General features: G+C 42.8%; 1 protein-coding gene across 1 annotated transcript in view; it reads right to left on the minus strand.

Moving 5' to 3' along the window:
* Positions 1-4,841: 4,841 nt before the first annotated feature.
* The window catches only part of LOC308289323 (LHFPL tetraspan subfamily member 6 protein), a 127,332-nt gene continuing 119,903 nt past the window's right edge, over positions 4,842-12,270 (minus strand). Inside the window, exon 4 of the mRNA XM_080731000.1 lies at positions 4,842-6,210. Within this exon, the coding sequence (XP_080587126.1) occupies positions 6,092-6,210 (119 nt within the window). The 3' untranslated portion in view covers positions 4,842-6,091. The remainder of the gene's footprint in view (positions 6,211-12,270) is intronic.

Raw genomic sequence — 12,270 nt, forward strand, 5'->3', positions numbered from 1 at the left:
CTGCTTTGCTTTGCTTTGCTTTCCCACTTGACCTGAATGTGTCAGAGCGGAGCTCACGAGACATCTGGTCCACACCGTTTGTAACAATCGCTGCTGATATCAATCCACTGTGCAGAGAGATCACAGCAGCCGGCAGCAGCAGACGTGCGATGCGGGGAAGAACCCTACTGATTTATTAAACAGTGAGTAGTGAGCGAGCGAGCGAGGAAGAGAGCGACTCCTCAGATGAGCGTGGCGGAGGTGGTGTGTGTGTGTGTGTGTGTGTGTGTGTGTGCAGGGGTGTCGCACCAAATTCTGGGCCCTGGGTACAAGGATTCACTCACTTTTTGTGCTTTAACTATTGAAAAATAGCAGAAGCTCACGCTGCGAGCTTGTAGATCTGCTATTTTTTTTCTATGTCAGTGGTGCTCAACCATTTTCATGTGAAGGACCCCCAAAATGATACGTATTTGGCCACAGACCCCCATCTCAAAATTTTGAGTTCCAGGGACCCCCAGAAGCTTTTGAGTTACAAATGTTCGCTTAAAATATTCAAAGATTTGCACACATTTTCACGAATATTCAAAAATAGCAGATCTACAAGCTGTGAGCTTGTATATCAGCTATTTTTCAATATCTAAAGTATAAAATAATTAAGGCCCCTCCACCTTGGGCCCTAGTAACTCAGTCCCACTTTCCCCCCCCCCCCCCCTTGTTGTGACGCCCCTGTGTGTGAGTGGTGGGGGGGGGGGGGGGGGTATTATCAGGGGGATGCTATGCATTGTGAGAGAGCGAGAGAGAGAGAGAAAGAGCGAGCGAGGGTGTTAATGAGAGTACTGTATACGCACCCACTACTTTGAATAACTTGGTCTCGAGCCAATCCATAAAGCGGGCGTTTGTTACACACAAAGAGGAGCCAAATGAAATAATAATAAATAAATGAGTAAAGCATGTCAGAGGCATGGAGTTGTACGCTAAAAATAGCAAAACGCGTTGGTTGAAAAAGCGGCAGTTCCGGCTCATCCTTTGATGAGGCATGTAATATGCACTACAGCGGCGCCGTATACTGTATGAGGGCTCTGGAAGTGCTATCTGTGTCGTTCACGTTCTGAAAGCATGATGAGACTATTTATAGTGGGAGATGCATAGGAATCTGACGCGCACAGTCTTGGCATTCTGGGCCACGAATTGTGTTGTTTACTCTTCTGTTTAACTTACAGATCCATCTAAAAACAAATAGAATATTGTGTAAAAAAAAAAGCATGCAGATGCCATATAATAGCACCCCCAAATCATCACTGACTGCAGAAACTTCACACTGGACTTCAAGCAACTCTTGACTTCAGAAGATTGTCATTTCTGTATTATAAGTCCTTGTTTTGAGTGGTCTCGTGTAATATTGGTATAATTTGAGATATGGATTTTTGATTTTCATGAGCTGTAGCTATGCCATAAAAAAAAAGGTTTTGAATATTTCACTGCATGCAAAATATATCTAGAATATATGAAAGTTTAAAATGTTGAATTATATTACTAAAGAAGATGAACTTTCTGGGAGGCACGGTGGCGCAGTCGATAGTGCTGTCACCTCACAGCTAGAAGGTCCTGGGTTCAATTCCCGCCAGGGACACTGGGGGCGCGTTCTCTCCTCTGCGTCATCAGTGCCCATACCCTAGTTGGGGTTGGCAAAAGGGCCTTTCTGTGTGGAGTTCGCATGTTCTCCCCATGTTCCCCTCAAAAAAAAACATGCAGTAATCCTGGTCTCTATACTGCCACCCCCTGGAGGAGGGGAAAGGAACTGGTTGGAATAACGTGTTCCTTCCACGCACTACGTCCAACCGGGGAAACTCCCCCCTGTCAGGTGAAAAGAAGTGACTTGGACATGCATAGAAGGAAGCATGAGGTCAGTCACCCAGGATTACATTAGATAATTGACACGGGGTGAAAAATGGGTTACAAAATTGTGGGATAAAAATGTAGCAATTAAAAAGAAAATGAATAAAATCAACTTTTACAATTTTTCCAAAAGTATAATAGAATTTCAAGAAATACTGCAGACTGTGTGAGGACTATTCTCCCCGGTCTTCACGAGAGAAATGATTGTTTTATGTTAAACAAGATTTGTAATTCTTTTTAGGAACAGATTCATGGCGGGAGGGTTTAAAGTTATAGGATTAGGCATTTGTGAGGTCAAGTTTAGGATTTAGGGTTGGGAGAGTTGATTCACAATCCCACCCACGCTTATCCCGCCACATCTTTCCAATATGGACGCCCGTGTGAACTCAACGCGGCCCGAGGTCAAGAGGTGATGGGAAAGCCTTCTAGGAATGCCAGCTTTCAGAGAACCGGCTGCACAAGTGAAATACTCAGTCATAATTTAACTCTCAGAGAGTTTACACATGCAACCAAATGGCCCCTTACGGGTCCATTTGGTTGCATGTGTAAACTCTCTGAGTTAAAAGAACGGATAAATTAGCCCTGAGGACTTTTCACTGGTGTCAGCTAGGCTCGCTCGGCTTTTGTGTAGAGAATCTAGAGATGTATCGTTGCCGGATTGTCCTTCCCAATACCGATTCGGATTCCCATAACTTGAGTATCGGTCGATACTGAGTGAGTACTGATCCAATACCCTTGCATAATTAAAAAAAAAAACGTGAGCAGTGCTATTTATACAGATTTTAACCACTTTAACCATTATTTTATGCTTTAACTATTGAAACATAACACAAGCTCACAGCCGGGCACCAAGTGCTGCGCTGCAAGCTTGTAGATTTGAAGCTATTTTTGAAAAATTGTGAAAATTTGTGCAAGTCTTTGAATATTTTGACCCGATTCTATAAAAGTCTTCTAAATCCGTGGTTTTCAAACTTTTTAATGTCAAGGGCCCCCAAAATTACATGTATTTGGCCGCGGACCCCCATCTCAAAATATGTTGTTCCAGGGACCCCCCATTGAAAAATCAAATTTTCATGATTTGCCAAAATAGTAGAAGCATAAAATAATGGTTAAAGTGGTTCAAGTGACACAGATTTGCGTTTAATTAAAACTTTAAAAATTGTATTACAAATAAGATAATGAGAATAACACCTCTTCAGTAATGGACAAATCAAGACAAAAACTATCAGAATAGCAGCAAAATATTGTGGTCCTGAAAAGATAATTGATGTAGGTAGCAATGAGTGTAATATACTGTACTAAAGCTTATAGCCTTCTACAGGTATATAGAATTCTTCTGCTATACCACCAAAATGTGGAAAGCCTTACCGAAGGCCATAAAGGAGTGTGGATCACTAGCATCCTTTAAAATTGCCCTGAAAAACCACTTACAGGCAGCAGCCGTTCGCAACTGGTAAAAAACAAACCTAGCCCAGCCCTACCCTCCCCTGCCCCTTCTTTGTATATACTTTCTGTTTGTTTAGACTTACTGTTTTCTTTTTCTTTCTTTTTTAATCTTCCTTACATATCTACTGCATAGTACTGTGTTCTATTCGTCTGTCATTCAATGTTATATGAGATACTTTAATGGTTTCCTGTGGAAATAAGCTTAGTCTTTTCATGGATCTCCTTTTAGTAGACCTTGTACCAGTGAACTGTACCATCATGAAACTGTACCTTTTCCTATGCAAACTTCTAATAAAGTCCTCAATCAATCAATCAATCAATCAATCAATCAATCAATCAAACAATGTTAAGGGCACTTTCCTAATGCTGCTCTGAGGGCAGCTTAAATGATACATAAAACACACACACATTGAGGCACAGGATTTAGATAAACATTTATTTACAAATCCCCAAAAAAAACATTGTGGGCCAAAAAAAGAATAACTGCAAGTGTGAATACAAAAAACGACGTATGCTAACATGATAAAATACATCATCGTACGAACACGACTGAAGAGATAACGTTAAATAAAACTAGGAGGATTACGCTTTCCGAGTCTTGGGAGGTGGGGGAGAGAAAGAAAAGAAGAAGAACAAGGCTGTGTTTGAGAAGCGGTGCAGCCGACATCGGATTGCTTTTACGTACGTTTATAGAGATTATTTATTATTATTGCATTTCTGTGTTTTAAGGCAAGAACGTGCCGTGGGAGAGGGATACACAAAACATGTCACCAACCGTGACAACGGAAGTAATATTACTTAAGTCTGTGTCACTCACACGCACGCACGCGTGGGCACACGCACACGCGCTCACACACACGCACACAAGGACGGACAAACCACAAGAACAACAACAACAACGATGGCCAGAAAAAAGGGGTGAAAGACATCGAATCGGACGTCGGGGGGAAAAAAAACAAACGAAACGATATAGAGCACTCTTTACAAAAAAAAGAGATAGTTACATAATAATACATCATAACAATTATTACAAATAGGATTGGTCCATAGTACAGATTTTCCTCTTTAAAAGAATAGCTTGTCGGAAGAACGTGTTCCAGGTCTTTTCAAAGCTGTGTGTGTGTGTGCGTGCGTGCGTGTGTGTGTGTGTGTGTGTGTGTGTGCGTGCGTGCGTGCGTGCGTGCGTGCGTGTGCGTGTGCGTGTCCGTGTTAGGGCTGTCACAATATGAAATTTTACATGATGATTAATTGTCATTCAAATAATTGGCGATTAACGATTTAATTGTGTTTTTGTCGTTGATAATTACATTTCTGTTTGGCTTTTAGGCTTTGAAGTTGCACATGGCAGATATGACAAATAACCTAAATATACAAAGAAATTATGGACATATTTGTCAACTTTCTACTAATAACATTGATAGTGGAAATAGCCGATCTACAAGCTCACAACGCGTCGCGATGCGACGCGTTGTGAGCTTGTAGATCTGCTATTTCCGATTATGTAATAATTGTGACAGCCCTAGTGTGTGTGTGTGTGTGTGTGCGTGTGCGTGTGCGTGTGCGTGCGCGTGCGTGCGTGCGTGCGTGCGTGTGTGTGTGTGTGTGCTGCATTGCGGAAGAGAAGAAATAAAAGTCCCTGCTGCAGTTGCCGTCAGCTGAGCAACTTGTCCCATGATGTACACCCTTATGACTTTTAAGTGTCTTTGGTGCTTCACTGTGCTGTGCTGTACTGCTCTGGTCTGCTTCCAGAGTCCCTCCAGGCAGAGTTTTTTTTTTTTTCTTTTTTTTGCTCCCTTTTCTCCCGGCTGCCCGTTGGGGGGGGTGGGTGAGTGGGGGTGTGGGTGGAGGGGGTCCTTTTGTGGTCGTCCCCTTGCTTGTCCTTTTTCAAAGCTAGCGTTTATGCTTTGTCTTGTGACGGTGTCAACGGTGCCCCGAAAAATAGCAGACTCACGCCGTCGTGAGCTCACACACGGGCTGTGCGACAAGTTCGTGCCGAATCGGCGAATGGGGGGATGGGACACGGACGGAAGAAGGACGTGTCCAGTTCACAACATTTCCCGTGGGAGACACGTGGTTATCAAGCGTCCGGCGTGCCGCGAGTAGGAATGGAGCTCGTTCATTTTTATTGATAATGAGCACCTTATCGATCCTGCATATTGAGCCGGGCTTTCATCGAGCCCACTCTTAAGTGTTTTCATTTGTTTTCAGATTTCAGATTTCAGAACAAATTCTGAACAAAACTGGTATCTCTTTGTATTGGCCAGTTTCTGGCTGACCACCATCTTTGAAGATGACAATTGACAAACGTAACCACTATTATCATTAAATATCATTAAAACAATCATTCATTAGTATGCAACAAGTGTTAAATGGCTTTATATTATGAATAGTACCTCTTGATAGTACCTCTTGTGTTGATTGTTTAAACGTGACATCATGGGCCGCTATGCTCGATAACAAGCTTGATAAGCCCAATCCAAAGCTTATTGATATTGGGTACTCAATACATTTGTTATCGAGTTTGTACTGCGGCAGGTCGGATGCCAGGTAGCACGTAGACTCCTCCCGTTAAGAATTTTAAAAAAAGTAACCGGAAGTTCCCCCCCGCTCCATCCATCCATCCCCCGCGACTTCGACACCTTGTCACGCGGCCCGTGTGTGAGCGGCTCTCGAGCTGGTCGGGGTCTATTTTCAGTTTGTGACGCCATCGTTCAACGGAGCATAAATGAAGCGTTTGTCGTGTACCCCGCCCTCTCTTCTCCTCTCTTCTCTAGTAGGGGTAATGCTTCTGTTTCTTCCCTGCAAAACAGGCCATCCAGGTGCACAGCAGCATGGCGGCCGCCGCTCCCGCCCCGGTGCAGTAATACGCCCAGCCGATCTGACACGAACCTGGGAGGAGGAGGGGAGGGAGGGAGGGGGAGAGAGAGAGGGGGAGAGAGAGAGAGAGGGATAGCGTTAGCTTCATTACAGTACAACAGGGTTCCCCAATTGGTTACTGTCTGGCCCCCACCAACCCCAGTAATAATGGTAGTATAAGAGCAGCAACAACACTAGTACGGTATATCGTCGTTGTCGGGTGGAAACCTTGTATGTCCAAAACCGTTCGTTTTGTATTTATCATCTAAAAGATTTACTAAACTAGTGAAAACAGCCGATCTACAAGCACACAACGCTCTAGATCTGCTGTTTTCACTAGTTTTATGCGACGATCTTGTATGATGAAGCAGGGCTTTGCTTTACCAAAAAACATACACATTTTAAACTTGGAGATACGAGGTTTCTGCCCGACAGTGACGATATCTGAACTGTTGCTGGAGTAGCGGAAACGCCACCGTCGCCCCCTGCAATGTTGTGGCCCTCGGCTTGGTACCCTAGACATAATTCGGACCTTGGGGTAAACTATTTGGGGAACCCTGCAGTACAACAACCAAAAAACTAAAAGGATTTACCTACAGTAAGTAACAGTACTCAAGTCAAATGTACTCTTGGCTATTCCTCTGATAGTTGGTCAGTGGAGAAGGGTATGGCTACGGAAGGTGTTTGTGTTTTTTTAGTTTTTGCTTCTAAATGAATGCCCTACTTGATCATACTACAGCGTCACACAAAAAAATACAAAGTAGCAGATCCACAAGCTTGAAACGCGGCGCCTCATCAACACTTGAGGATTTTACGGTCTGTATTTTTTTCAAATGCGTGGTACGAGAGAAAGTGGAAAATGGAGGAATTAATGTTACCGTTAAGTTGAAAGATATTAACACACATTGTGCTAAGCTGCTGATCTGTAAAGTGGTTAACCAAATTAAATCCAAAACTTGACTAGCACAAATGTTATTGGAGAGCAATACTTTATGCAGTTTCAATTGGAAGATATTATCTAAACTGGACCTGATGAAATATTTTGCCAACAGTTTGAAACAAACTGACATTTGATTATCTTGTCAGAGATGGGCACAAAATACAAAATAAAAATACTATGTGAAATGTCACCAGGATAGTATCTTGGTGGCAGTATCTGGTCAGTATTATAGACCAAGTACTGACCAAGTATTTAGATTTTTTAATCTTTTTTTAATACTTTTTTGTATTTTGTGCCCATAAGTTGGTTGTCTGAGCTTGGTGTGTGACTTTGTGGTAAAATCTAAGAACAGAATAACATGCAGTGCACATCACTGACTGCGGAGGGCAGCAATACACCTTTACAGTGTCTAGGCTGCTGGCGGAACTATGTAAGAAGAAGAAGAATACTTTGTAGTTGTTTCACAAGGCAAGACATTAAACTACAGTTCAGTCACAATAATGACAGTCAATGAGCATAATTGTTTCCCCTATTACAGAAATAGACACGGCAGGAGGCCATTAGCTGGTGATCAGTAGCACACAGAGACTGCCAGCAGTTCTTGTAATGTTCTGCTGAATGAATAAAAATCACACCCGTGTGAACTGAGCGGTGGTCGTGGAGGCTGCGCAACAGCAAAACAAATCCATCCATCGTGTGTGTGTGTCCTCCCTGTATGGGGCTCTACTCCCTGTGTGTGTGTGTGACCCTCCCCCCCCCCCCCTCCCTGTGTGTGTGTGTGTGTGTGTGTGAGAGAGAGAGAGAGAGAGAGAGAGAGAGAGAGAGAGAGAGAGAGAGAGAGAGAGAGAGAGAGAGAGAGAGAGAGAGAGAGAGAGTGTTGCAGTTGATTTTCAGGCTAGACACAACAGCACCCTCTTTGGTCAAGCAGTGTTACTCCACTAACTCCAGGCTACAGACCCACAGACAGACATACATACATACATACATACATACATACATACATACATACACTGATACACACATGGCCGTGCGTGCGTGTGTATGTGCGTGCGTGCGTGTGTGCGTGTGCGTGCGTGTTTGTTGCAATTGATGCTCAGGCTAGACTCAACATCAGGCTACAGACACATACACGGATACACACTCCTGCATACACCTCAGGCTACAGACATACACACACGGCCATTCTAAGGAGCGGCGTCACCACCGCTCAAAAATAGCAGATATAGCCTACAAGCTCACAGCGCGGCACTCGTGTAGATCTGCTATTTTTGAAAAATCTAGATTTTTTTTTGCATGTCTTTGAATATATCTTTTTAAAAGCGAATGTTTGTAACTCAAATATTTGCTTCTGGGGGGTCCCTGGAACAACATGTTTTGAGAAGGGGGTCCGTGGCCAAATACATGTAATTTTGGGGGTCCTTGAGATGAAAATGTTTGAGAACCACTGATTTAAAGGAAGGATTTAGAAGTCGGGTCAAAGATCGGGTCAGAATATTCAAAGACTTGCAAAATTTTTCACGTTTTTTCAAAAATAGCAGATCTACAAGCTTGTACATCTGCTATTTATAATAGTTAAAGCATAAAATATTGCGTAATAATACGATCTTGGCCTTAAAGGGAAGACCACCCATTTTCAATATTGAACTATGTCATTAATATACCTTAGAGGAGTTGTGTGGAAATAAAAAAAAAAGTTCCCCCTCTTCTGTGTTGCCTAGAACTGGAAGATTGATTTTGGGGTTTGCATTGCCAATCACAACTTGATGACATCACACATTGTACTTTACAATACAAACCCCAAGATCAATCCTCCAGTTCTAGGCAACACAGAAGAGGGGGAACTTTTTTTCTATTTCCACACAACTCCTCTAAGTTATATTAATGACATAGTTCAATATTGAAAATGGGTGGTCTTCCCCTTTAATGGGTTCAAATATTAAACATGTGTTTGATCTTCATTTAATTTCATTGTTTCAAGTCCTGACACTTATTGTCAACGTACTCTCTCAGCCTATATATGTTAATACAACATTTTGAAGAAAAAATAATAAAGTCATGGCCACTGCAATGTTTGCCCTGGAGCCAGTATTCACCCCTCCTCCAGATCCAGCCGTTATAACGATCTACAGTAAATTGACAGTGACGTTCGAGCAAGAAATCCAACCAATGTGAATAAAAAACCTAATGGCTCAGCACTGTGGGTGGGTGACAGGAATGTGAGAGCATGTTTATACCTTGATCATGAATGTGAGTTACTGTGGCACTGTAGATTACCATCCTACTGTACTGCTTGCCAATACAACACAATTCTAATCAGTGGTTCTCTCTCGCACACACAGCTCAGGAGCACTTTATGACTTTATTATGGGGTTCACGCAGGGGCATAGTTCCGCCGATTTAAAATGACTCCAATACGGAACTAAAACTTCCTATGATTGGCCGCTAGTTGCGCTGTTTTCCCCCACAGCCGATCGCAAAAAAAATTGTTCTCCATTGGACCCCATTCATTTTCCCTTTTAGTTTTCTAACCTTAATTAATATTTTCATAATACTTCCTATGCTTCCTATCGCTAGTTAAAAATTGCCTTTCAATCACGATTATATGCGTTTTGTGAAAATAAGGTCCCATTTATGTTAAAATTGATGATAAAGTTGCGGGGGGCATTGCCAACTAAACTAATACCAGCCGGTTGTGTTCTTCTTCGTGTGCTGTATTTCGGGAGGCTCTGACCACATTCTCCCATGTATCTCTGCGGTTGCACGTGACCGTTGGCAGCCAATAGCATCCTCTTGTGCCTTTACAATCTATGATGGCAACACCCCTGCCAAGGACCCATATTGTGTCATTTGCGCTGCATAGAAACCAATGGCTTCGCTTTGTCCATATCTTTTATACAGTCTATGGGTTCACGCAAGGTATTCTGTGTTGGCGTTCATGGGGCATAGAACAGTTGGCTCTCAACATGGGGTCTGAGGACTTCTGGCTGTCCGTGATGGTGGGGTTCTACGGGGTCCCCAGCACAAATGGAACTCTTACAGCAGGGGTCTTCAACGTTTTCAGGCCAAGGACCCCCTTAGCTGAGAGTGAGATGAAGCAGGGACCCCCTCTACATATTGTATAAATCTGTGATGCCGATTTTCATCGACCTTAAAAGGTCCAACTTCCACAGTAATTGGTTGGCAGGATAATATAGAGCAACATAACGTTGCAAAATGATTTACATTGTGACAATAGCACCCATTTGCGCTTGTAGATCTGCAATTTTCACACTAGTTTGGGTTCCCTGCAAACGTCTAATCTCTCTTTTGGGTCTCGATTTGAAAAGTTTGGGAACCACTGAGGAGATGATTTTCTTAAATCATAATGGGTACGATCTGTTTTGAATGCACAGCATACTGTAGTATATCTTTACTATGCATTTCTTCAATCAATGTCATAATCCATGTTATCATTGTACATTTAAACCTACATGTAAGCTGTCTTTGACTCTACTTAATGTCAAAGAGACCTTTAAATAACCACTTTGCCATCATTGACTTGGCACCGCAGTGTTTGCCCTCAGGATAAAACGTTGTAAAGTTAAATGTTTGACATTTTTGTTGGAACCTTTAAAATGTCCCCTCCTTGTGTGAAACAGGGGTCGGCCGTGCTGACACGAATGCACTAAAACGTCTTTTTGCCTCTTAAAACAAACGGAACGCTTGGTCAACTGACATAATTCAGCAGTAGGTGGAGAATGTACCGTCTGCTAACAATAATGCAGAATGGAGTGCTGCTCACAAGTCTGGAATTCATGGAATTCTGGAACACACGTGCGCGCACACACACACACACACACACACACACACACACACACACACACACACACACACACACACACACACACACACACACACACACACACAGGGCACAGAGCAGAGAGCAGAGATTGGGACAGAACCTCACCTAAGTTCATTCATTTTTCAAGGACATTATGTGCCTGAATGAAGGAGACGACCCACTTGTTAATTTCTACTTTGTCAAAACTCACTGTGCATCATGTTGAAGGCACATGCAGACCCAGATCTGGACAAGATCTAAGTTATTAGCTCACTGGAGGACAGACTGGACAGTGCTTGCTTTTAGGGGCAACAGTGGCTCAGGGGTAGAGAAACCACCATTAGAACATGGAGGATTCCCGAAGGGTTCCCAGTTCGATCCCGGGCTCCCCCAGAGTTGGTGTCGAAGAGTGCTTGAGCAAGACTCTGTCTGAACCCCTAGTTGCTCCTGGTGAGCAGGTTGGTGCCTTGCATGGTTTCCTCTGCCATGGGTGTATGAATGTGTGAATGGGTGAATGTAATGGACAATCTCTGTAAAGTGCCTTGAATAAAGGCACTATATTTTTGCTGTCTTTCAAATCTGGTTCAACCACTTAAACCCCAGCACCGGTATTGTGGGGAAAGCTTTCGCAGGAAATAGTAGATATACAAGTTCACAGCGTGTTGCAACGCAACACGTTGTGAGCTTGTCGATCTGCAATTTTCATAGTTTCCTCACAATAACAGAAAATAGAAAAGAAAGACCCTAGAGCCCTGACGGACTCCACTCAACCATATAGGGTTTCAGTAGTTAAGTGATAACCTTTTTCTTTTTTTTGCCATCCCCATTTCTTTCCTGAAATGGCACCTCTGATTAGTTCTTTCTCTCTAAAGAGGCTTAAGCATTAATTATCTATCATTTTGCACCAGGCTGATGAAATAAGACAGTATTTATATAGCTGTGTACAGTATGTATGGAGTTATATGAGCTAGGAGGATTCAGAGGGGCCCTCAAGTAACATGGCAATATTAGTAATATAGCAGTATACGTGGATGTACTGCACATACAGTCAGTATTATATAAATACATGCTGGGCTTCCACTATCACGTGTTGGGGATTTGAGGATTGGCAAAGCAGCTCCTCTGGCTTTACACAACTGTTACACATTTGCACACGATCAGTGACGATTACATATTTACAGAGTTATCATGGCATTGTTACTGAATATTTTACATTATTTATATGCATCGTGTGTCTGCTAATTAATTTGACACATACACCAATACCTCATTTCAAGCCACCTTCAGTATGTATACCTTGCATGCTGATACCTCGATGAAGGTACATTGTCGA

This window comes from Nannobrachium achirus (genome assembly GCF_963921795.1).
Source record: "Nannobrachium achirus genome assembly, chromosome: 8".
Taxonomy (NCBI): domain Eukaryota; kingdom Metazoa; phylum Chordata; class Actinopteri; order Myctophiformes; family Myctophidae; genus Nannobrachium; species Nannobrachium achirus.